Source organism: Pithys albifrons, chromosome 11 (assembly GCF_047495875.1).
Source record: "Pithys albifrons albifrons isolate INPA30051 chromosome 11, PitAlb_v1, whole genome shotgun sequence".
NCBI lineage: Eukaryota > Metazoa > Chordata > Aves > Passeriformes > Thamnophilidae > Pithys > Pithys albifrons.
This window is the reverse complement of record NC_092468.1, coordinates 1234071-1259555: the sequence shown is the minus strand read 5'-3', so window position 1 is coordinate 1259555 and position 25485 is coordinate 1234071. Positions and strand designations below refer to the sequence as shown.

General features: G+C 42.7%; 2 protein-coding genes across 10 annotated transcripts in view; one reads left to right on the top strand and one right to left on the bottom strand.

Moving 5' to 3' along the window:
* Positions 1-25485, top strand: part of GIGYF2 (GRB10 interacting GYF protein 2) — a 73033-nt gene that overhangs the window by 16044 nt on the left and 31504 nt on the right. For 8 of the 9 annotated variants that reach the window (XM_071566969.1, XM_071566966.1, XM_071566971.1 and 5 more), the window contains 4 exons: positions 411-506; positions 4757-4865; positions 11520-11631; positions 12191-12231. In XM_071566969.1, coding sequence (XP_071423070.1) covers positions 411-506; positions 4757-4865; positions 11520-11631; positions 12191-12231 — 358 coding nt within the window. The remainder of the gene's footprint in view (positions 1-410; positions 507-4756; positions 4866-11519; positions 11632-12190; positions 12232-25485) is intronic. The other variant, XM_071566972.1, reaches the window with a different exon arrangement.
* On the bottom strand, positions 16673-25046 carry KCNJ13 (potassium inwardly rectifying channel subfamily J member 13). The gene is given in 4 exon segments (XM_071566974.1): positions 16673-18041; positions 18885-19365; positions 24875-25012; positions 25014-25046. Coding segments are annotated over 4 exon segments (1275 nt in total). The 3' UTR covers positions 16673-17418.

The following is a 25485-nucleotide window of genomic DNA, read 5'->3' as shown; positions in this document are numbered from 1 at the left end:
ATTGAAAGTGCTGACTTCAGATCAAGTACAACAGTTGTGCTATATGTGGTAGTTTTGCCGAGTAAAAATTGGCTATAAAGTGCATTGAATTAAAGCAATAGCTTTTAATTTACCAGATGAGGTTTCACTTAGTTCAGGTTGGAGCTGCAGTGCTTGTAAATTTGTATTCTGATGTCTGTGATCTTGTGCGTGGGGGATGCCTTGGGTATCTATAAGGATTTCTTTCTGGGGGTTGTAGATTTACACCCACCCCTGATAAATGTGATTGCAAGTACTGGTGTACTGGTGAATGGAGATGGGAGTTGGCAGGATAAAATATTTTGAGAATCAACGTGTGTGGCATCATCCCTGAAGTGGAAATACTTGGATGTGTAGTATATATAGCAGAATGCTCTTTTCCTTTCATGCAGATACCGTCAGACCTTCTGGATAAGGAGTTTCTGCCTATTTTACAAGAGGAGCCCCTGCCACCACTGGCACTTGTACCTTTTACAGAAGAAGAACAGGTTGGTATATTTTTTTTTATACATTGTCAGTTGTGTAAAGACAAAATAAAGAGTCTATCCTCCATTGAGAGAAACCATAAAACTTTAGATTAGTAGGTTTGTGAGAAGGAAATTACAAAAGCATACTGTGTCAGCATAAAGGTTCATTGTCTTAAACTTGACCAGGTATTTTGTCATAGAGTGTTCTGTAGATGGCAGACAGCTTGTTAAGGTCAAGAACACCATCTGGGAACTGTTACTTGTTTCTTGAGTACACACCACTTTCATATCAGTAAAATTTTCTATTGTTTTTGGACCACCTTCTCTTGTAATCAAAGTCAAAGAAGTGTCATAGTAACTTCAGTTTTGTCTTCTTTGGAGAAATGTTGAACTTTGTTAGCATTTCTTGGAAAGAAACAGTTCTCTTAACTACTCTGTACGTAAGCAGCTGCTTTATTATCTCCTCCTTTGGTCTCTATAGTTATATAGTTAATTGGTGAACAAGATCAGAGTGAGAACAGGCAGTCCATAAAGATTCCATTGCAAGGATGACTAATCTGGGTAGCTGGGAAGACCCTTGCTTTGAATGTGATACCTAGTGGAGAAAGCTGCCTGCCCTGCTCTGGATAAGTGCTTCTGACTTTGACTCTGGATTCATTCCCTCTTTATGGCTGTCAGAACTTTTGATTTTGAAGTTGCTCTTCAATTTGTCATGTTTCTTAGCACTTCATAAAACTGTGCTTTGTTTTTTTTGGTTACTTTTCTAATAGAAAACTGAGTATTTTTACTGGCTTGTGTAATTTGACTTTTGCAGGGGTGGGTAGTGTTACTATTAGTTTCTTAACATATCAGAACATCCTCCTTTCTTTGTCCCATACTGTTGCATTTTTGAATTAATTTCGTTTTGTGCCTGGGTATTCTGAGAGATGTTCTTCACCTCTTCTGAAATTCCTTCCTCTTCAGAGTTGATCCGTATTTCTGGTGTCTCTGTAGGATGCTGTCCTTTGACACAAGGTGCAGATGGTTTAGTTTTTAATCAGCAGTTATATTTGAGCTCACTTGATGTCATAGTCTTAAAAGGCAACTGAGATTGGCAGTATGCTTTTATGGGAAATCTTAGCCCAGCTTCTGTTCTTGAGTAGGAACAAGAAATGGTCTGCCTGGCAGTAGCACACCAGGATATTGAACCTTGGTGTAAATACCTTGAATTTTTTTTTTTTTGTGCTGATGCACAGCGGAGTCCTTTAGAGAAGACTACAGGCCTTTTACAGTTCAGGGGGACACTGACTTCTGGTGATTGTCAAGACACTCTGTGAGGAATAAAAGGAGTTTAGGCTGTGGTATTGAAAGTGTGCTGAGTGGCCTCTTGGTACAGATGAGGTGGTTAAGTGCTGCCGAGTTTCAGGGTTCCCCGGTGCTCCGCTGCAGTGCCCAGTGTTTCACCAGTCTTGAGAAGTCCTCAGGAGTTGGTGTGCACTGTGTCACTGCTTTCTCCTGCTCCTTTTCACCTGTAATTGTACAGGATCCTTTAGGCACCTTAACAGTGCTCTGCAATCTCCACAAAAATCTTAATCTCAAAGAAAAGGTCCATATTCCCTTTTTAAGAACTTTCCAGTAATGGTTTCTGGGGACCCAGAGGATGCAAATAATCTGGTTTTCTATGTCCTTTTTTTCCCCTTCTGTGACTGATTTAAGCTACCAGAAATTCCTGGTGTTTGTTCCCCATGACGTGATAAACATCATTTATCATCAAGAATCATGTTCAGAAGTGATCGTGAGGTGAATATTAATAGATTTGCTGCTAGTCCTTGTGCAGGAAAGTTCTGACAATTAAGATTGAGAAAAGATACTTTAAAAGACTTTTTACCCCCTCTGTGAATACTTAAGATGGCATTATTGCCTCATAGCTTGGAGGGCTGATATTTGGGAATCCTGTAGGGGACAGGTGGTCAGAACGCGGGTACTTTGGGACAGGGTTCAGGTGAAGCTCAGCCTGTCGGGCTTTACTCCAGGCTTGGATTCAGAGCAGTTGTGCTTGCAGCCTCAGAGTTGTGCACCCAATGGCATTGCAGCTGTGTGTGTGCTGTGTCTGTGAAGAACTGTCTCAAGCTGACTGAAAGATTGCTATGTAGGGGTGGGTGGTAGGTTATGTCAGCGCTGAATTTAAGCTTTAGTTTGCTTAGTCCTGTGGAATTTAACTAGTGGGATACTTAAGGCCACACTATTCCCTGTTACAGGACATGGATCTGCTTTGGATAGAGTTGCTTGTTCTTTTTATGTAGAATGTTACTTTCCTGATGATAGAGTTACTGATCTAACCTGGAGCTCAACTGATTCACTTTGTAGTAGGTTTTGTTATATAACGTTGTAGATTTGCCTAAGATCACTTTCCAGGGAGGTGCCTGCTGAAGGAAAGGTTTCTGCAGGTGGCTGTAAAGGAGCTCTCCACAGACCACTGGCCACATGGAGCATACGTTCCTTTGCCTTTCTCCCCAGCTCTTCTTCCTGTTTGCAACAGGAAAGAGTTCAGTCGTCTTAATCCCACCTGCCTGTTGAGTTAGGGAGGCTCAAGCTCTTGCTGGATGTGATGGAGAAACTTTTGTGTCCTCACTGGTTATGTCCCTGACATCTGTTTCCTAAGACATCTTCCATTGGCTCCTAAAGCATTAATTGAGCCCCTGTTTGGGACAGCTTTGCTCTTTTGGGGTGAACATTGAAGGAATACATTAATCAACAGTAGGGTGGGTTTTGCTTTTTTGGCTTTGCTGGTTTTATTACTTTCCATGGGGGTTGTTCGTTATCACTGCACAGGACAAGGATCTCACCCTCACCACAGGGGCCTCCACAGAGGGGAGGGATAATAGGCATGGCAAATTTAAAAAACATTTGGAAAAGGAAGTGAGATTACTGTTTTGTCTTTACAGGAAGAATTAAGGCATGAGAAATAAGGAATCTCCTATGCAAGGCAATCTGATAAATAGCTTGAAGTTTTTCTAGTGAAATACTTTGTTGGTTCGTTACTTTCAGAAGTATCAGCAGCAGGAAAGGTGGTGATTTGCTTTGAGGCAAATAGAGGTGGTTCCTTTTGACTTGCTGTTGAAATGGTTGCTTTAAACTTCAAGAGCTAGCTGGGAAAATAGTCAGATTTACTGGAGGTTGACCGTGCTGTTTTGCCATGCATGGCTGCATTTTTGCTTTCCCCTCAAGTCTACTTAGTTACCAATTGTCTCTTGAAGGAAGATCACCTCTTGTAGGAAGCACATACCAAGCAGTTTCTGAAATGGATTAAGATTCCTCCAAATGCCTGTTGGCTGTGATGTTAGCCATTTAGATTTTAAATAGTATATAGTTGCTTGTCTAATTGTTCTCTGAAGACCTTCAAAATGATAGAAATTCAGATGAGTTCATGAGAGAGACTTGCCTGCTTTAAGTTGCAATCAAGAAGCCTCATGGAACAGCCGTTTGGAATCCTTTGCATTATAATTATTTAAAACTTGTATTCAGGAAGTATGTGTGGATTCAGGTTTGCTTGTTAATGTTTCTGAACTTGCTCCTGAATTCCTTGGCCCAGTTTTCCAACTATTTGTGCTCAGAGAATGGGGCCAAAGTTAGTTATAATTATCCACTCTCTATTGAAACAGCTTTTTCTTTAGCAGTTGTTTCATATTAAAATAAAGTTGAATTTTACTGGTGTTTGTCATATTAAAAGAGTATCACTTAAGTTTCAGAAGGCTTAGTTTTCCCCCAGACATGTTATTCCTATGATATATTTGGGGGAGGGAAGTGCTTATTTCTGCAGAGTGGTAAATATAACTTGATTCACATTGTGTTGATCTCAACGTGTTTCTGCTTTGCTAAAGAATGAACCTTAGAATTGCTATTCATTCATGGTGTCAGGTTAGTTATAATGGTGCCATTGTTATTCATTCATGGTGTCAGGTGTAGGCAGGTGCCATTCTCTTTTGGAACGGAATGTCTGTGTTCAAAGCTGCTGATGTTCCAGTAACTTCTGTGCTGGCATTGTCTGATAAAGGAGCAGGTGCTCAGTTGCAACCTGTAGAGCACAGAAATGTCAGGTAAGTAACTTGGAAGTGCTGATGTTGAGCAAGATCCTTTTATAGACTCCTGTGTCCATGGAGTCCCTGTGCTTACTGATGGTAGCTGTAGTGAATTTGCAGTGAGCACGAGGAAAGCAAAGCTGGTAATAAGCTGAGTTTTGGCTAAAGTGTTTGTGGTTTTGTGCTGTCTGACTGTGTCTCTCTCCCTGGCAGAGGAATTTCTCGATGTCTGTAAACAGCGCTGCCGTCCTGCGGCTGACGGGGCGCGGAGCAGGAACGGTGGTGGGGGCTCCTCGAGGCCGAAGTTCCTCCCGAGGTCGAGGTGAGCTGCCAGTGGGATGTGCTGCCGTGTACACAGGTGATCAGGCTAGAGCTGCTGAGAGACATCACGTGCAGCTTGGCTATGGCCAGGGCTTCTCATGGCCGGTTTCTTTTACCTTAAAGCTTTGAAACCTTTCCAGGGAGGTGGTGTTGGAGAATTCCTGTTGTGTTTAGGGGTGGGTTTGCACACCTTGGTGCACATCTGGTACCTGTATTATGTGCCTTTGTCAGGATGGGGAGTGGGGAATGCAAAAGGGAAGGGTTGTTTTGAGGTGGAATATGAAGAATTGGTCGGTTCAGAATTGTTAAGAAATAACTATTAAAGGTGTAAAACCCATTTATAGGGAAAGGGAAGAAAAATCCACAAATGTATTTAAAACATTAAGGTTGTAGTAGGTGGTGTTCAGTATTCTGAAAATCATCTTCATTTGTTAACATCCTGAACATAAACAGGAGAAGGTTAATGAAAAGACATAATTGAATTTGGGAGAAATTTGAGTCTTGCCAGGTTTAGTTCCTCACTGCAGTTAATGTCTCATCCAAGATCACTTCAAACATTTGCTAATGAATAGAGAAAATATCCTCAAGCCATATCACCAAATTGTTAAATCCAGAGTTTGTCTCAGCAGTTCCCTTTCAATGTGCATACTTTTGTTAACACTTTTTTGGGGGCTTTATATATAAATATGATAGGTAGCATTTAGAAGAGTGAGAAGCTGATAACCTGAAAATATCATCAGGAGTAATTCATCTTGTAACCTCTGTCTTTGCAGGTGCTTAGGTGAGGTTTCTCTTAGAGCCCTTTCTAATTTAATTCTGAATGTCCTAAACTGGTGATACTTTCAATAGTCTTTAGAAATCACTTCCATACATAATTAAATGCTTGACCAGAATTTTGCTCTGACTTAATGTGTTTTCTCATTTCTGTTCTCATACATTAATCCTGCTTTATTTTTGGCTTACATCTTTCAGATGTTTGTAGATTGTTGTCCGTTCTCTTGTGGTTGCTTCCCAGCTAAGACATTAAACTTTAATGAGACTGAATTTTCCTGTTGCTTCCCCTTCTTTCTTTGTCATTGTATTTGCACAAATGCGTAGGGTTTAATTAAAAAAAAAAAGTGTGTGCATGTACATAAATGTGGGGTGACATTCTTACTTACATGTACCTTGTTGCATTTCTGTTATGCGTTTGAAAGTTGTTGCTTTTTTGCTGTGTGTTTTAATGTGCGTATTGATACCATCTGTTTTGCTTTTGCCAGGAATACAAGTATTAGCTCTTTTCTTAGATCCATCAAGGCTCAATTCTGCAAATTAAATGGTTGCTGCTTTAAAATGTGGCGATTTGAGGTCCTATGACAGCCCGTGTGCTCTCTGGTTTCAATTGCGAGATCCTTTGACCATTGCTAATTTGCCAACCCTTTATTTTACTTATCAAATTTCCCTTTGTTTTCTTGCTACACCATTAACAGTGAATGTCATCCTTCTGCAGTGAGCAGTGGGTTGCTTTTTAATTGCCCCCGCTAGTTTCAGTGAGGTATGGGGTTAAACGTTGCAGAGTATGGCTTCTAATCCAGTAATTGTTACTGAATCTATTTGTATGTGTGATAGTTGTGTTGGGCAGCAAAGTTTGACTCCTTACACTGTAGTGGGCAGAACTGAAAATGTGTGCAGTGTTGTGACTGGAAGCTGCTGCATGTATTCCTGGATTTTCATAGTTCATTTTTAAGATACGTTAGGAAATACTAGCAAGAACTTTGCAAAGTTAATGATTTTTAACTTTTTTTTGTTTTATTCTCATTTGATCTTTAAATTTGTTGGAATTACTATATACTGTGCTTGTTAGGCTGCTCTGACATTCTTCTGCTAAGCTGTAAAGGATACATTTCTCCAGTAAATTTCCTCAGCTTCCTGAGCTTGCCTTCTCTCCTTGGTCCTGGTTGCTGCTTGTTTCTTCCCCTCTTCCCCTTTTCTTCCCAGTGAGCAATTAGTCTTTGGGTTCTAGGCATGATGAGTCTCCCAAAGTTTCTGTATCTCAGCAAAGAAATTAAAGTTTGCCAGGACGAAATTTTACAATTTTCATAATTATGCAAGTTATGTTCTTGTAACTGAGGACTTTGTTTTCATAGTTATTTATGGAAAGATCAGTATAGGGCTGTTGACATCTGACTTAAAAGAAGAACATGTTGCTTGCAAGTGGCAGGCTTTAAATGCAGTTCTTTTTTGTCAAGTGAAAAGAACTTGGAATTTCTTTGGAGTTTGTTCACTGAGTGAACTGCTTCACTTAACAGTCTGAAAACGTTTTTACTGCACTGCACAATCGCCTGGGTTGGAAAGGTTATCTGGTGGTTCTTGTGGTCTTTCCATCACTGTGTGCAGCAAAGCTGCTGCGCATCAGGGTGGGCTTCAGCTTCCCCAGACAGGGTTGGTGACTGGAAGGGACTCGCACCACAGCAACTTGGGAGCAGAATTTGCATGTATGATTCGATTTGTAATTAAGTTCCCTCGCTGAGGCACAAATCACAGAATTGTGTTCCTGCGTTTGAGAGCAGAAGAGGTAATCTGTGACAGGTTGGCAAAGGGGGGAAGAACTGCTGGTAAAAGGAGAGTTATTGTTAGAATTCTGAATAGGATTCACTTGCCAGGATTTAAAACCACAGCGTAACAGTACATGTTTTCTGGGTATTCGCCCCAGCTTTTAGTGACGACCATTGCGTTCAGATGATGTGAAAATGATCACTATGTGAACGCTGCTTTGATTTTCGTTTTAAAAAAATGAAGCTGTAGTCTCTAAAGAAACCAAGTACTTGCACGTGACTCTTTCCTAATTGACTTGTTTTCCCGGGAGCTCCCTGTGGTGTGCAGTTAAGCCCCGTGCTTTGTGCTGGCAGGACTGGAATGTCAACATTCATGAATAAGAGCCTTAGATGAGGAGAGATTTAAATAGTCCCTGGAATGGGCTGTAAGCTCGCGGACACCTTGTTTTGTAGCTGTTCTCCTTTTTGTTTAATACTCTTACGAAGGGTCCTTTGCTTCCCGTTAGAACTCTGTCCCCTCCCACCCTCTTTCCAACTGCAGCAAAGGCAGATTACAAAGGGCAAAGTGTGTAAATGGTGTGAAAGTAGAATGTTCTCATATCTAAACAGCAGTAGTTGAACTACAGTTATTCTGCCTTTCCCACACAGTATTATGTGTGATCCTAGACCCTAAACTCGTTATGCTGTAATTTAAACAATTAGCTAGTTGTGTTTTTTGGGGGTTTTTAGTCATGACAGTAGTATGACAGCTTGTGCTGCATCTTGCTTGCCCTCTTGCTTGTGTATTACTTTTCTACTTAAATTCAAACTGGTCTGTTTTTTCAGGTTGGAAACTTTTGGCTGTTATTACAGTATCCAGTTCAGTGACATCCTCATTCCGAGGTTTTTAAGGAATTACTGAAATCCAAATGACACAGTTGCTTCACTTGGTTCTTAAATTGAAGGGTTTATTTACATCTGTTGGTAGTGCATTCAGTACTTGGTGCAACATGTACACTTAGAAAGCCTTCTGCTCATGTGCCAGGGATTTGTTTTTCAGAAGTGGCATTCTGTTTAAGATAAGCCAAGAAGTGCAGAACCAGAATGTCAGTGCTTATATGTGCATTTTTATCCTCTCTGCAAGCATTTTCTGTGCATTGTGTTAGCACTGTGAGCTGTGTCCTGGGGTGCACTTTAGGTCAGACCCATCTGTGTAATACTTGCTGAATTACTGCCTTTGCACACCGCAGTGTTCCTTTACAGGCTGTGCTGGTGTGTAGCCTGGTGGGGCGTGTGGCGTGTCCCCCATGGTGTGTGCTGGGTTTCTGTGGGCACTGCAGAGGGGCCCATTCCCACGCAGGGGAAGGGGTGCCCTGGGGGCAGTGGAGGAGGGTGGTAGCGCAGCCAGGCACAGGTGGCCTCGATAGAGCCTGTCCAGTGCTGTGGGCTGTCCTGCAGCCCGGAGGTGAGTCCTGCGGCCTCATGGGGAGCCATAAACTGAAAGGCTTAAATTGTTAGAACATTTCAGTTGTTAGAACATTTTGCAAGGTTATCTTTTATTTGAGACGATTTAGGTGGCTGAGCACAACTGAAATACAGATGAACTGTGATACCAGGGTTGCAGGTGGGGAGAGGTTTCTCAGGCTGTTGTTTAATATACTTTTAAAGTAGCCGTAAGCCATGGTGTGCTTAAAAGAGCTGATTCTGTTCTTGTTCTTACACGGGACTCCTGCTCTATTTGCTGGTGAGATCTGCTCTGTCACCGGCGTTCTGGCCCTGCTGGTGTGTGGCTGTCAGGGTGCACCTCGTGCCTGCTCACACTGCAAACGTTGCTGCCACTCGCTGTGAGCCCCAGAAAAGGGCAACCTGTTTCGTTTCTGTTGTACAAAGTGTATGCAACTTTCCACCTCTGCTACCTCCAAGGCAGGAGATGAGTCAGTGCCTTTGTTTTGTGTTGACTCTGTGAACTGTTTTTGCTTTATTATCTCTTAGGAGGGGAAGGAAGAGAGCTTTCCTGTAGTGAAGAGGCTAGGCAAAGATTGCTATTGCTTAAACTTTCCTGGGCTTTATTTATGAAGAGGAACAGCTCAGAGTCCTTTTCCAGGGTTTTAGGGGATCCATGATGCCTTCAGCGGATGAACTTTGTGCTGCTTTTGATGTTAGGTCCCATCTTTCTGTTTCTTGCATTTTCAGTTTGTTTCACACTCATGGCTGGGTCATCCTTGTGGTATCAGACTTGCCGAAGTGAAGGTATTCATGTTTCTAGTACAGTCATACTTCTGATAGTAATCTAATCTCTCCCTTCTTGCTTTGGGTTCCTCAGTCAGCTCCTCTGCCTTCCCCTGAGTTCTTGTAAAACCAGCTACATTAAACCTGGCAAGGGTTGGCTCAGCTCTGTAGTCTGGCAACAGCCAAAAGAAGGCACCTTGGCAAAAGGCGAAGGACTGAGTAAAAATACAAAGGTGAAGAGGCTCAGCTTTCCAGCTGTTTGCAGCCCAGTTTATTTCCTGAACCAGATGTGGCCTCTGTGTTAATAAATATTGGTTTTGCTTATCTTTGGTGAGTTTGTCCAGGCTACATCTGAACTCAAGCATAGCCAGAACTCTGGTAAGGAAGGCCACGTCTCTGACACGGCATCTGCCACTCAATGACTTTGGGCGTAGAACAGGATGGTGTTGTCCAAAGAGGATGTTTAAATGGTTACTTACACACCCTGCAACCTGTTCTGCCTGAGACAAAGTCAGGTCTGTATTTGAAGAGCCAAACTGGATTATCTGTGTATCCCTTTCTCTGTGCCTGGAAAGCAACTTTTATTTCCCTTCAGAGATTTGGTGTGGAATAGTAGATAAACTGTTGCACACTGAAATATGTTATGATTCCTTGATGCATCCACGTGTCTTTACATTTTACAGGTAGGAGCTTTTTATTATTACTTTCTTCAGAAGACTCCAGGGACTACAGTCCATTCTCAAGGTGTTTGTTTCCTGTTTCCTTTGGTCATTCTGTCCTATTCCTCCGGATCCCTGTGCAGGTTCGCACCTTGTGCTCTGAGCTGGTTTTTATCCTGGAAGCCAGAAAGAGAGAAATACGAAAGGACTGATGTTTGAGATACTTTCACAGCAAAGACCTTCTGTTTGTAGGTGCTTTTTAGGTTCTAGAACTTGACTATAGACACTGTGTATGCTGGAGACTGTGTATGTAGGAAAGGCATCGTCCTGACAACCAGCTGATTGATATTTCACTTGTCTTCCTGCAGTGAGATCCTTGAAATGGTAACTACAGCTGGTTCTTGTGCTGTAGCACTGTGTGAAGCACTGTTTATCTTTTGTAGATCTGGAGCCATTAATCTAACCAGTGCTCAGAGCTGTCTTGAAGGTCTGGGCACGTGTATGGGTGTTGTCTTTCTGTTGTGTGGGTTTTTGGGGGTTTTTTACCCAACCATCCCACACCTTCTCAAACACTGAAGGTGTGCTTTGAGGTGCTTTGCTTGAGGATGTGTCTGTAACTTTTTGGCTTGAGGCTTGGTACTTGATAGCTGCCTGTGGAGAATGGTTTGTTGAGAAAGTTACTACGGTAATTTTTAGGCTGTAGCTGGTGAGGTTCTTCGTTCTGACCTACCTATACCCATCCTGTAATCCTTCTTTTCTCCCCACTGCTCCTGGGGGAGATTTCTGCTGGCAATCACTAGAACTTACTAGTGGTGAAGCTTCCTTCTCCTTTATGACCCTTCACATCAGTAACCAGCAGTACATCTGCAGTGCAGAGCCATGGCACTGGAGTTTGCTGTAAAAAGGAATCTGGTTTTTAAGTGTGAAGTACACATGTGCAGTGTGGGTGTTGTGTGAACAATGGATCCTCATTTGGTGCTTTCTCTTGGGTAAGTATCTGTTTTCTCTGTTCTTCTGCATAGTATTTATTGTAGAACTGCTTGGCTATTCTGTCTGGTCTTGCACTTCTTGATAAGAATTTGTACACAAGACTCTTTCTTCAGTCTCTGTCTTTTCTGCCTTTGCCTCAGATAGTTTCTCTGGGGCTCAAGACTGCAAGGTTAGTTCACAGGGACACCAGGAAAGGGAAACCTATCTGATTCTTTCAAGTTCTATTATTATTTATACAAACACTTGTGTTTTTTGTCTTTTCAGGCAGAGGCCGAGGAGAAAGCGGTTTCTACCAAAGAAGTTTTGATGAAGTGGAGGGTGGATTTGGGCGAGGAGGGGGCAGGGAAATGCACAGATCACAGAGTTGGGAGGAAAGGTAACAGAACTCTAGCCCTTAAAGTTTTTTACACACATCTGTTCAGCTTTCATTTGTGCCTTTTGACTTCATAAAAACACTTTAGGAAAGGTGATTAGTTTTATCTGTGAGTGGAGTGTCGGAATTTCTCGGATGGAGTCAGCACAGTACTGTTTCTAGAGGCTCAGGAGCAGGTAAAAGAGCTTTTTTTGCAAAGACTTTCTCTGCAGAGTTCCTGGGAAGAAGGAACTACTTTAAGGGAACATAAATTATAACAGTTGCAGTGGAAATAATGGGTGAAACTATGGATTGCTGAAGTGTTCGCTTCAGTCTTAGTCTTGACATTGCTGACAGTACTTAGGGACACATTTCAAAACATACCCAGGTGCCAAAGGCTGTGTGTGTGTCAATGTTGCTGAAAATTTCACTTGTCACTTGGACCTCTAAAGATACAGTCCATCAAGCTCTGATTTTAAAGAAAGTCCCCTCCAAAAAAAGCCCCCCAAAACAACCCAACAAGACCTAAAATGAGTGGAGTAGTTCCAAAACCTTATTTGAAACTTCTATTCTGCCTTTCTAGGGGAGACAGACGCTTTGAAAAACCAGGGCGAAAAGATCCAGGTATGGTTTTGTTACTGTGTGGGCAGAAAGTGGGAGGGAGGAGCAGGGTGTGTGTTGGGAAGGGATCTGTACATACATAAACCTTTCTTATTGCTCCAAGTATATTGTTGATACAAGATTCATGATACTGTGCCAGGTTGCCTAAATGTGTTTTCAAAGTGTTGGTTCTCTTATTTTGTGGTGTTTCATTATTGGGCATTTGAATATTGTAGATAAGAAAAATCTGCAGTAAGTAGGTTCTGTATATTCAGTGGGGATGTGATGTCTGCAGCTGGAAATAAACTCCTGTACCTCTGGGAAAGGAGCCTGTGCTGGTGCACAATGTGCTGTGGCAACAGCCCTTTTCAAGTCAGCTTTGGAAAATGCCTGTGGTGGGCTCTTTTGGCACCCAGGAATTCTTGACCCTGTGAACTGTTAATTTTTTTTGAATGCTTGCTAGTGTGAGATAGATCCCAGTGTCCTGAGGTTCCCATGCCGATGGATTTACTGTGGATCAGATTAGTGTAAGTCATCCAGTGAACCTCCTGTCCATTCAGGGTGTCATCTGGTCCCCTGTCTCCTGTTCTCTCCGCTCCTGCTTCTGAAGTGCTGGACACTGGCCGTGGTCAGGCAGAATGCTGGATCCTTAATTGTGGCCCTGTGCTTTTGTTTGAATGTTCAGCTTGAGTTGGAGGGAGTTTGTCATCTTGGGGGTGGAGCACAGACATTTGGGTAAAATGTGTGTTCTGCGAGTGGGGGGGCACTGCAGGAAGTTGTGGCTGTCTGGTCACTGCCGTGACTTGTGCATTGGGTGTTCTCTGGTAGGACTGTGCACTTTCTCCCTGGGTGTTTCCATGAGCATGGGCACAGCTGGGCCTGGGGACAGGTTTTGTACAGTGAGAGCCTGGTCTCTTTGGGACCCAGAGAATCTCCTGGTCTTTGCTGAAGGCTGATCCTCGCTTTGGTGAACATGCTGATAAAGCACAGGGCAGGAGAGACAACTGCAGGTTGAATGTAAAGACAAACCAACCAAAGAGATTCAGTTGTGATGAAAAGTTGACAGGAATGTATTTTAATCCCTGCTTAGCTGTCAGTATTCTCAGTGAGAGTAGTGTGAATTGCCACATTTATAATTTTGCAGGTTAGCATGGTGGCACGTGCCATAGGAGTCTGAAATTATGGTGTTTGCTTTCAAAGCCCTTGCAGCCCTATCCCCATGTAGGAATTGATGTTCATAGATTTTTAAAGAGTGCTTTTATTTTTCTGCTTGTTAAGTTGATTGTTAACACAAAACTAAGATTTTTTGTGTTTTCCTCAGTATTTACTTTAAAAAGAGGATACTTCCAAAAAAAAATAAGTTGAGATTAGTCTGAGATTGTCCATTTTGAAATGTCAGTAGTGAAACTTTGGCCTCATTATGTGTGTCTTTGTATTTGGAGATCTTTTGGGAAGAGAACAGGAGAAGCTGAGCACTGAGATTTCAGGACTGCAATTTTTACAGAAGACAAATGGATGTAAAAGTAGTACCCACCTTCCTGTGCTTGTGATTAAAATTACAGCACTTTCAGTTCCAAACTACAGAACCTACCACATTTCTGATGAAGACTGATGAAAGTATTGCATGTCAGTATAGGATGGGGTGTCTCTCAGTTGAAATTGGGAAGAATTTACAGTGTGCACAATGCCCTGCCCTTACTGAAACTGAGTTCTGCCAGTGGTTGTCTGCAGTGGCAGCAACTCCTGCTGGTCCGGACTGTACAGTGCATCTGCCAGGAACCATTTCCTACAGGAGTTGGTGTCCCTGTGTGATTTGTTGGAAATTGATTGTGAGGGATGACATGCTGGTTCTTAATTAGGAAGCTTTTTGTAATACCTGATTGCTCCTCTTAAATCATGTATTGTTTCTCTCCTAGTTTGATTTATGTGGCTAAAAGCTTTGTAGCACAGTATAATACAGGCAGGAGACCTGCAATCTTTCTGAAGTTTTATTATAAGAACATCGTTTTCACAACAGTAATTCATGTTTCTGTATTGATATGTTAGAGGTAATGTCTCAATAGGTAGGAAGACCAAGAGAAATAAGGTGGAGAGCACAGAAATACTAAGGAATTGTTGGTCTGTTTTGACTCAAGCCTTGATTAATTACAAATAGTGACTGTTCTGTAAAGGCTTTTCAATGACAGTATTTTGAGTGTGAGTAGGGTTACAGATGTGTCAACAGAAGTCGCAGTTAATGGCAAGCACTAGTGTCCACAGCAAGCTATGGAAGCAGGAGGGTCAGGGAGGACACTGACCTGCAGCCTGGAGTTCAGGCTAACGGGCCTTGGTGTCTGTTACCCTGGTTCAACTCCAGGATTTTATTCTCTACTTTTACTGTAGTTTTTGTTGCTCCTTCATAGGGCCTTGGATTACCTTCAGATTACTGAGTTGCCAGCTCTTTCATGTTCTTTGTTCTGGTTGATCACACTACAGAATTAACAGGAGATCACATATTAAACTCTTCTGGGCATTCACGATGGATGACAATGCAAGAACCCGTCAATTAAAAATCGTGGGATTAAAAAAGGAATAGGCTTTCAACAAAGAATTACTTCTCAAAAATGATCAATATGCTGTTCTTAAAAATTAGTGATTGCTTTTTTAGTGCTCACAGCAGCTTGAAAGGTCAAGTTTGACTGATTATCAACGTAAACAGTATCTGTCACTGGTTTCAGTACGCAAATTGAAGATGCACAAAGTATTTGGGAGTTTCTCTTGCAGATTGTCACTGTTCTGACAGACTTCATTGAGAATCCAAATGGTTTCTGGAAGGCTGAGGCCATTAGCAAAGAAAATGAGCAAGTTGTTTTCTTCAGCACTTCTGTCTCTGCACAAAAGCTGCTTAATGTTCTGTGCAGCCTCTTGACTAATACCAGCTTAGTAGCTGGAGGGGATTTGATTAGTTACCAGCAGTTACACACTGGTAGTAAATAATTGTAAATGTAAATTAAACAAAACTGCTGGCAAGTCAGTTGTGGGACCTGATAGAGTTCTGTTTAATGTGTGGGGTCTGGTTAGGTTAAGAAGACTATCAGAAGTGTGTAGAAGTGGCGGTAAAAAAAGGATGTTGAATTTCTTTGGATTGCACTTGCCTTTGCTCTGCCTGGCTTGTTTTTTCCTCCTGTGCCTTGTGGCAGGAAGTGCATCGATGAAGGTTGGGCACCACTTTGCCCTTGCTGTGCTAAAGCACAGAGTGCTGTGTTGTTGCACTGCAGCCCATCAGCAGTTTCCCTGGGCTTCTCTTCCAGTTTGGGCCATGGCATGTTTCCAGTGCTTTCAGACATGCATGGTCCACCAGTTCTCTGGAACTGTAAAAGCAATATCAATGCTTTTTCTACCCCTTGTTCTGCAGCTGTTCTGAAGTAACTACACAGTTCTTTGTCTCATTTGCTTCCTTAGTATTATTTGACTTTACATTCCAAAATGCAGTATTAGGAGACTGCTCTCAGCATATACTAAACATTTTTTTCTGTATTCTTACTTTAAAACTAAATCTATAAATAGAAAATAATTTTAAAAACAGGACAACTTCAAAATATGACATAATTTAGAAATCAAATGAAGCAGCCCACACTTTGATTAGATGTTAATTGGAGTTAGAAATAGGTTTTTATAGCTGTGGCTCTAAATCATGAGATTGTAGTCCTGTCCTGTTGGGATTATACATGTGAATTTGAGAACAATTGGTTGGTCTGAGACCAGATATGTGATATGTGGGGAAAAACAGTCCCTCACCCAGAATGCTGTCAGACAGAATACTCAGGACCTCACACAGAGCGCTGCTCGTTTTCCTAAGTGGTTAGTTCAGATTTCCCCCAGGGAGCAGCTGTGGGACTTGAGAAGAGCTCAGGTGAACAGAACTTCCCCAGGCAGCTTGTGACTGCTTTTCCTACTGCTGACCACTTGGGCAAGTTCAAAGGAGGCGTATTTGGTAGTGCCTTATGCTCTTCTCAGTGAAAGTTGCTATTTATGCCATCTGGGTTTCTGGGAAAAGTCTTCTACCTTTGAAAGATAACCTTAATACTTGACTGGCCAAGTATGAACACCTAATAGGCACTGCTTTTGTTGAGAGCTTAGAAATAATTATCCTTCATTCTATTTTTCCTTCGGTGTCCTCCATTATTTAGGAGCTTCAGAACAGTGTCTTATTTGCAGTAGGTTTATGAGGCACTTAAATACAAAACGTTCTTGTATAGTTTCTTTTCATTTATTTCAAAATTGATCCAGGTGTCTCTAAAGCATTTTTGTGCTGTGTGTACAGGCAAATATTGATGTTAAAAAGCATAAAATAGAAATGGATGTGGTTCTACTTCTCATATATATAGTGCATCCCTCTGGGTCAGATACTGGAGACAAGCAGCACAAAGGTGACAACATGTGGAATGTATGGGCCTTTAAAAAAAAGTGCATTCATTGAAAATAGTCTGTTTGCCACTGCTAAATAATTTATTCTGTTTTTACAAATACAAAAAAATTTCCACTGCAGCATTTGCCATATACATCAAGATTTTTTGATAGTGTCTTCATAGATGTGTCTGGAAATGACTTGTTCTCTTATTTGGCAGACTGAAGAACTACGCTTAGTATTTACAATTTTGTGTAACAAGCACAGTAGGAGTGGTTTTCACTGCCATGAGAGATTGGCAGGACTTTCTAAGAGTGAATTCAGCCCTCTGAGAAGTGATGCAACTGTATTCCCAAATAGTTAAGAGACTGAAAAACTGGAATGTTGGATGAACAGAGTTACTTGTATCAGGACTAATGTATTTACTGAGTGACCCCATATCATTTTCTGCCTTTGCATTGTCCATTTTTGTCACAGACGGGTTAAGTATGACTATGATCACCTTTGGAGATTTGAAAATCTCTCCTTTCAGGGTCAGTGCAGCTTTAATTGCAGTCTGGGGAATTCAGCAGGTAGCTCTTCTAATTTCCAGGAGTTAGTGCTGTGACTCTTGTACCTGGCGTTACCCTGGGTGGTTCATCCAGCCTCTCAGGGCCACTCAAGTTCTCTTCACTGTGTGTCATGTTGTAACCAAAAGGTTGGAAGTACAAGAGAAGGATCACTAGAAGATGGCAGGGCAGGCAAGGAGGGAAGGTTGTAAATGGAACCTGAAGGTTTAATGTAATAATAATTAAAAAAAGCCCCAAGTTCGACGTCTGTTCTCTCTATTCTGTGAGGCCAGTCTCGCAGAGCTGGAAGCTGTCGCCGTGCTGCCCGTTGATGCGGATCTCCTTGTCAGTCCTCCTGGGGCTCTTGGGGTCGGCTGCAGCCGGGAGCTCAGGAATGGTCTTGTCGAAGTTCTCCATCTGGACGTGGTACTCACCTTTGGCGCTGCGGGCCAGCACGGGGGCGAAGCGGTGGTACAGCATGATCTCGGAGGGCAGGTAGGACGTTCTCCTTTGGCACGTTTCTCCCGTGCCCTCCTGCACAGCTGACAGGAAGACAACCAGCTCAAAGTGGTGAGGAGCTTCTCTCTGGAGGAGAGCAGCCAGCGGGCTGGATGGAGAGATGGAATGATAGTAGGTCAGTGGGAAGATGAAGAAAGGACACTCGGACGCAGTGACGCTGTCGAGGTGGAAGTCAATGCTCGTTTGGTGCAGCTGCCCATTTTCCTGCTCTTGGTAAAGGATAGCAGAGATCTGGACACTGGTCAGGGGGCTGGAGCGAGTGTTGGCCACCTGGAACACGAGGTGTGGCTTGCCCTCCGGGTGCGTCACCACGGCGGAGCGCGTGAAGCGGATGGAGAGTGCCCGGTTCTTGGGGCGGGCGATCTTTGCCACGAAGGCTCCTGCATCATGGGAGAGAGCAAACTCAGAGCCAGCACGTGGCCTGCAGTGCTTCCTGCAGCTCCCAGCTCCTCCAGACAGCCCGAGGGAGCAGGAGATGGCTCAGGGGGGCATGCAGCCTGAAAAGACTGTGTTTAAGGACTGCTGGGCTGGCATCGCACTGACCCACTTGAGTTTAGAAAAGTGTAGTAGCTTAAAATGCTTCTATTTCTAAGCCAGGTTCACATTTGGAAGTGAACTGTAGCTGTAAGAAGAGCTGTCAGCTTGCCCCGAGTTACTGTAATTGGTAACAGTACCTGATTTTGGTGTGTTATGCTGTTTTTAAAACACCCTAAAATAACCTGTGTATTTTTGAAGTATTTTGAAATACTTTAAACTTGGCAATTATTTAAAATAACTGAGAACACCCCAAAATAGCTGTAACATTGTAAAATCTTTGTTACATTGGGTACTTAGGAATACTTGAACGCTGAGTTGAAGACCAACAAAAATAGTTCAGCTAGACAAAAGCATACCTTAAAATAAATATACTTTAAATATTGTAATTATATGGAAAAATCTTGGAGAGATAATGGTATAAGGTTTGAGGGTGATACGCAGGGATTTGCCACAAGTATTGTCCTGTGAATAGTGGAACTCTCAAGTCCAGATCTTGATATCACCTAATTCGTTTTTCATTAACAAAAGATATTTCACTTTTAGTACTACATAGCTGAAATCTCATCATCCTTGCAGTGGCTGCCTTAGTTGTTCTTTCGCATATCCAGATGATCAGTATTTCTAGCTCGATTCTCAAATCCAGTTGCTGCACCTGTTCAGGTTAAAGGTGGAGTGGGAAGGCTTACCTGTGATGAAGGCTTCCAGCATGAGCCCCAGGACCATCTGGATTGCCAGCAGTGCAATGGCACTGGGGCAGTCTCCGCTCGGGAACATGGTGCCATAACCAATCGTGAGTTGTGTCTCCAGGGAGAAGGAGAAGGCAGCTGTAAAACTAGTGATGTACTTGACACAGATAGTGTGGTTGTCAGGTGGAGCATCGTGGTCCAACTCCAGGTCCCCGTTCATCTCAGCCAGCAGGTACCAGAGCACTGCAAAGACCAGCCAGTGGAGGACAAAAGAAGCAGAGAAGACGAGCATCATCCACCTCCAGCGCATGTCCATGAGTATTCCCCAGGCATCGCGGAGGTAGGCCAGGCCTCTGCCTTGGGCACCATCCATCTGCAGAGTGCTGTGCCCGTCCTTGGTCACCATCCGCAGGTGCCGCTGGGTCAGCAGGGGAGCGCTGGCTTTGCTGTTGTTGCTCTCTATCATATCCGTTGTCATCATCTAGAAAGGAGTAAAAAGGAGCAGAAGTGAGACAGTGCAGCGTGTTTGTATTTTGCCTAACGCTCACAGGTTTTGACACATCAGCAGGGGTCGAAATAGTGCAGCCAACAAAGGAGGGCTTATACATTGCAATCCAGAGAAGATTAAGTCAGGAGCCTGGTGAGGAATTTACCACTGTTTGTGGTAATACTTTGCTAAAAAAGATTAAGTTTAAATATCTGACTACTTCTCAAATTTTCTCTGCTTAGTTGTTTAAATATAACTTTCATACTTTACCTTCCTAAATGTACATTGAAGTCACATGGTTTAATTCTTCAGGGGTGAGTGGGATGGGCTTAGCATAAACTATATTTTGTCTGATCATATCAAGTTTTGTAACTTTTCAGCAGAGTATAATAATTTACCAATACTGTTGTGAATACTACTAACAGTAGTACTATTGAAATAATGTTTATTTCTCTGACATACATATATGCATTGTAGAGGAATGCTGTAGTTTAGCTCGTAGCCCTTCAGACTTCCCTGGCCCTAGAAGTGTCTGCTGTCTGCACCCACCATGTCCAGTTAAACAGAACTACAGTATTCAGGGCAGAGCTGCTTTTGGGAGTCTGAGGCTTTATTTGTAAGGATCAGGTAAAAGGAAGGCAGGAGACCAATACAGAAAATATACTGTGTCATATTTTGCAGTCTAGTGTGCCTGAGCAGTGCCATTTTTATTAGTCACCAAATAAGAAAATAGGAGAGCAGGCATATGGGAGTTAAGGTGGAATTGCAAATGTGGGAAGCATAATGGGTATACAAATACATACAAATACCTGTATGTATTTGACATGTTAGGCTATTTCAGTATTTAATGCAAGTTTACAAGCAGCCTAGAGGAATTGGATTTTTTCCGCTCCAAGAGTGCCATCTTAGTTTTCTCTTGAAACACATATGTAAGGATCCTGAACTTCAGAATGTTATGGAAGGTAAAAATCTGTCTGATGATCTTTGATCACATAAGCCAGCAGTTTCCATGACTGTTACTTAATCTTCATACCAAATTTTAGTGGTTACAGAGCATTCTCTTTTGATCTATCTTGTGCTTAATGCCTTCTGAGGTTAGGAGGATTGACATCACAATGAATTTTAGCTAAACTCTCATTTTGCTTTCCTTCTGTAGGTTCTCAGAACCACCCAGCTGTTACTTCTATCCATGCTGTAGTCAAAGGAGGTAGAGTAGATGATGACCTGAGTGGAATTTGGTGGATTCCCCCTCTTTTTTTATTTTCCAGTGCACATCTCCTAGAAGGAATATTTTGAAGCTTCTCCCTATGCCAAAGAATACAGTGGGCTTACCAAGGTTCTCCTGCTGTGTGGTGCCAGGCCACTTTCCTTGGGCGTTCTGGGTCCGTCCACCTTCACTGAGTTTGCTCTTTATTCTGCTGCATAGCTCCCTAAATGACAGTTCTTGCTGCAGAGTTACAGTAACCTGAATGTAATTAGAAGGGCTTCAGCAATCAGATGCGTAGTGACTGGTCTGCAGAGCAGAGTCCTTACGCTGAGATGTAGAGGAGCCCTTCTGGATGCCTTGTAGGAGCTGGAAAATGGGTGCGTCTGAATGGGAATGATTGGGGACCAGGCTCATGGTGAGCTGTGAGCAGTGCCTTGGGTTTGCCATCTCACATTAAGCAGTACTGACAAGAAGCACTTGCTTTTGGGAACAGAGAACACTTGGAGAACAAAATGCTTGTGGGTGTAAATATGATGCATTATTGGGGGGAAAAAACCCAACAACAAAACCCGAAAACTTGTATGTTTCTGTAAATTCTCATGGTACTTGGAGGGCAGCATCTGCTTTGTAGCTTCCAAGCAATTTAGGTTTGCTAAACAAACACATGTGAGAATGAATTTAATACTGACTGATGGGTGCCTGATCCTGCAGTTTCCACACACACATCCATGTTTTGAGGCCTGATCTTGCAGTGTTACACACACATGCAAGCTTATGTGGTATGGTTTGTTGGCTGTGCTGCAAATCTCCACAATGCCAAGGTGGTGTGTGAGAAAAAGAACCTCCCTAACTCCCAGCAGCACATCTCAGAACAGTCCTGCGTCTGCTCGTGGGGCTCCCAGCAGGGGAATTTGTCTGCTGTGGCTAACCAGGTTATGCACTGATTTATTTGATACAGACCTGATTTTTAGTGTCTAGGACTGTGAAAAGTATCTGTTTCAGTGGCAGTGATAGCATTGGATATGTGAGTTCCAAAACTGAGTTTTGCAAACACTATTGATGGCATCAGTCTCAGCTTGTGGGAGTGAGAAAATGGTTAAGAACCTGTGAATAAGCTCTGAGAGCAATGCAGTTGGGTGAGAGCGAGAGGTGAAAGAACTACTGCCCTGTGAGAAATCATTTTTCCAGGCTGTAGGTTTGGTCCTCTGTATTCTCAAAAGCAGAGAGCCCTTAAGAACAGATGTGACTTTGAATTTAAAAAGAATGACTGTGTTCTGTTTGCTCCTTTCCTTGCCCACCGTAGTAAAACAAACCAGCACCTGATCTGATGCCCTGCCTGGCATGGTCCCTGATGTCCCCAGGTAAATCCCAGTCTCAAACTCTGTGTATTTTAGGAAAGACATTCAACTTTGACTTGAAAAGAACAATTCTGTGTTGTTTGTTGGAGAATACTTGTCTCCACTGGTACACACAGTCTGTTTCTAACCCAGATTGGTCCCATGTTCTCTCTTAATAGCCTCTGTGTTACGCTGTTTGTCTTGTTCTGCTTTTCCTGGTTCCTGTCTTGTGCAACTGTTGTAGCTTTGGGGTGTTCCTTTTCCCTCCATCTCCCAGCTGATAGATAGCCTCTGTCTGGAAAGACAGGAACTGTCAGAAATTACTTTTCTAGACCTCTTCTGGCATATTGACCAGTCTTTTAGCAAGCATTCACTCTCTAATCCTTCCTGTTGCCAGTGTGTTGAAAACTAAATTATCACCGAGGCCAGTCTTAGCTTACTTAATTTGCCAGATTTTTTTACCACCTTGTTCCTCATCTTGTCTTGTTTCTTTATACACTTTTCTAAAACCAGTCAAGGTATGGGGTAAGCACTGACTTTCTGAATCAAAAGTCACAGGGTTAGTGTTCCTACTCCTTGCAGTGAGAGAGGTTCTAAACTGACCTGACTAGTGGAATGATTTATGTGTAGTAAAACCTTGCCCTACAGCTCTAGGCTGTAGGTACGAATTTCTGAAATTCATGATCCAGCACACTGATCTCCCACGCTTTGCCTTTTTGATTGAGATCTTCCTTGTGTTGTAACAATTTTCATTACATTCCTGTTCCATGCCACCACATTGCTTTCCTCTCCTCTTGCTTGACCTTTCTCTTGGCAGCACAAGCTCAGCTGTTATAACTCAGGGTTGTAGAGGATTTTATTTTCAGCCCTGTCTCCATTTTCTTTTCATTTGCCTTAGCTGAAGGCATTTGAAGTGTTGCTTCCAGCCTGTTTTCAGCTCAATACACGGATGCACCTGCAGCTCTTTCTGGAGCCTCAGTGCTTTCAGGAGGAGCTGTGTTCAGGGGACACTCCTAAGCTGTGGCCCTGCCTGTCTGGCTTCTACCCTTAAACTCTCTTCTAACTGACCTTAAAAGGGGTTTGAGGCAGTTTGTGCTGCCAACAGAGTAGTCAAGAGGATCTGCTCTTCGGTGGGGGTGACTGCAGGAACTGCTCCCAACTGCCCCATAGTGGGATGATTTACCGGGAGCCAGGTGGTGGTGCCAGCAGGGCCCTCTGGGAATAATGTGCACATTCCCTCTGCTTGACCTGGGTCTGCATAATCACATACAGGTTCACACTTAAACATTGATCTGAGCTGTGATGGTTCAGATGTGTTGCTGCTTCTGCACTTTGCAGTAAGAACAGACTAAGACTATAATTTTTTTAAAGGCACTTTCATGCTATTAGAATGGTTATTTGTGTAGTGTAATTTTTAGATTATTGTGTATTGTTATCTGTAAACTGAATGGCAACCCTTGAGATGCTCTGACATTAATATTAGAAAATGAAGGCTTTTTCATTTCAAGGCTGAATTATGGATGACATGACTGGATCATGTATCTTACAGTAGGGGACACTTTTAGAAATGTAGGAAGAAATTTAGTTTGAGTAATTGTTTTGGCTGAAAGCTTTATGCTACTGTTGTGAGTAGGACAATTAACATTACAAATATGTTTGTCCTTTAGGTTTTGTAGGTAGTGCCTCATTGAGATGAATGGGAGCAGTTTGTGACAAAACTGTTACTGCTGAGCTATTGCCAATTTTAGACTATTTTCAGGATTTGTTACATTTATAAGTAAGTCTTGTGAAAATGGGAGCTTGAGTTTGTTGAGCCCAAGTCACATTTTTCAAAGCACTTGCCACAAAGTCCAGGGTGTGAGAGCTCATACTTTCTGTGACAGCTCTGTACAGAGTGCACTTTAAAGAAAAGTGGGAGAGGAGTCTCCTTGCACCGTACAGAATACAAGGCTGCTTATAGACTTACAGTGCTCCATTTTGTGTATAATGTATTTTCACAGGAGTCCTCTGAGGACCCATATGAAGAACACTTAATTCTTGATTATGAAGTAGCATCTGAGTGGACCAACTAGTCTGGCCACCTTTAGAGCAGCAGGAAAAGTTAACATTTAAGTGAAGCCTTGGTAAAGGCTCTAAAATAGACTGGTATGTATTGATTCCTTATAAAGAAACTGAAATACAGAATGAGATACTGTCAATGGAGGAGTCATTTGACAGTTCGAGGGAGCATTTTGTGTGATGTAAAGCTGTTGCAGTAGGAGTCTGCTGCCACCCATACTTTGTGGAGTGTGGTGATTTTGGGGGGCAGTCCTGCCCTGTGTGATGCAGAGCTCCCCATGGCTCGCCTGGAAGGGACTGAGTGTTCCAGGCCGGTGGAGTTCCCTGGATGTCTGTGTGTGGTTTCCTGTGCTGGCTCACAGTGTGTGTCCATGAGCAGATGCACTGATTGAAAACTGTTGAAGGCTGAGAAACAATTAGAGATGATAAAAGCAGGCCTGAGCAGGTGGAGCTCATTTCTTTTAAACTGTGAGGGAACTGAAGTTAAATGCTGAGTTACGATGAATTCAGCAAGGTGAGGAGGATGTTTTCATAGTACTTGACCATCTTACAATGCCCAGCTACCTGAACTGGAGACTTGCAAGTTCTCCCTGTCTGCAGAGGTTGCAGAGTCTTTCCAGCACTGCTTACCTCAAAAATGTTCTGAAAAAGTTGTATAATGCCTTTGATTTTGCTCTGTGTGTGGTCTTAGGACTGTGGTCACCTGAGAGAGCATTTCCTTCTTTTTGCCAGGGGGAAATCAAATAATTTTCTTTAAGGTGATACTTAATTTAGCAAACTTTAGAAATAAAACTATCTTAAAAACGACTTCTATTTCGTTGATTGAAGAATGACAGAACAATTTCAAATTGTGCAATAAGAAAAAGGAGAGGGAAAAAAAAAGATGGTTTTGTGTACTTACCAGTCTTTGAAGGATCTTTGTGCAGGAGGAAGGGGTAGCCTGGGCTCCAGGAGAGGGACTGGGCTGCTCTGGTGTGTTGGTCCCAGTGCTGGCAAGAAACTTGCCACAAGTGGTTGGTAGAGATTTAAAAAAACCCACCAAAACCCTTTAAAAATGGGTTTGTATGTCTCATTCCTGTGTTTATAGTGCTGGGGGTTGGTTTTCATCTGAGGCTGATTTGATTGGTCATTTTGCCTGCAGGGGGGCCGGTTAGCGCTGATCATGTGGAAAAGAATGCTGGTTTGTTAGGAGCCTTTCTTTACCCAACACAAACCCTTAGCAGCCAAGGAGAAATCCTCCAACACTTACTTGGAGAAGGGCTGCCTTCTCCCTCACCTCCTTCATCTAGATCATTTTTTAGGTTTGTATAATCTTAAAGTTTTGCATGGAAGTTGAAAAGGCCAAAGTTCTCTTGGAAAAGTTGAATGGAAAAGTGCCCATGTTGCTGCTGAAAAACCACACACTGTTCTATGCTACTTTTCTCTAACCAGTGTCAACTGCTTATTTAGGTGAGGAGAGAAACTCCTGTATGTCAGTGCTGCTCGTGTGGTGCCACTTGTGCCCCTGCTGCT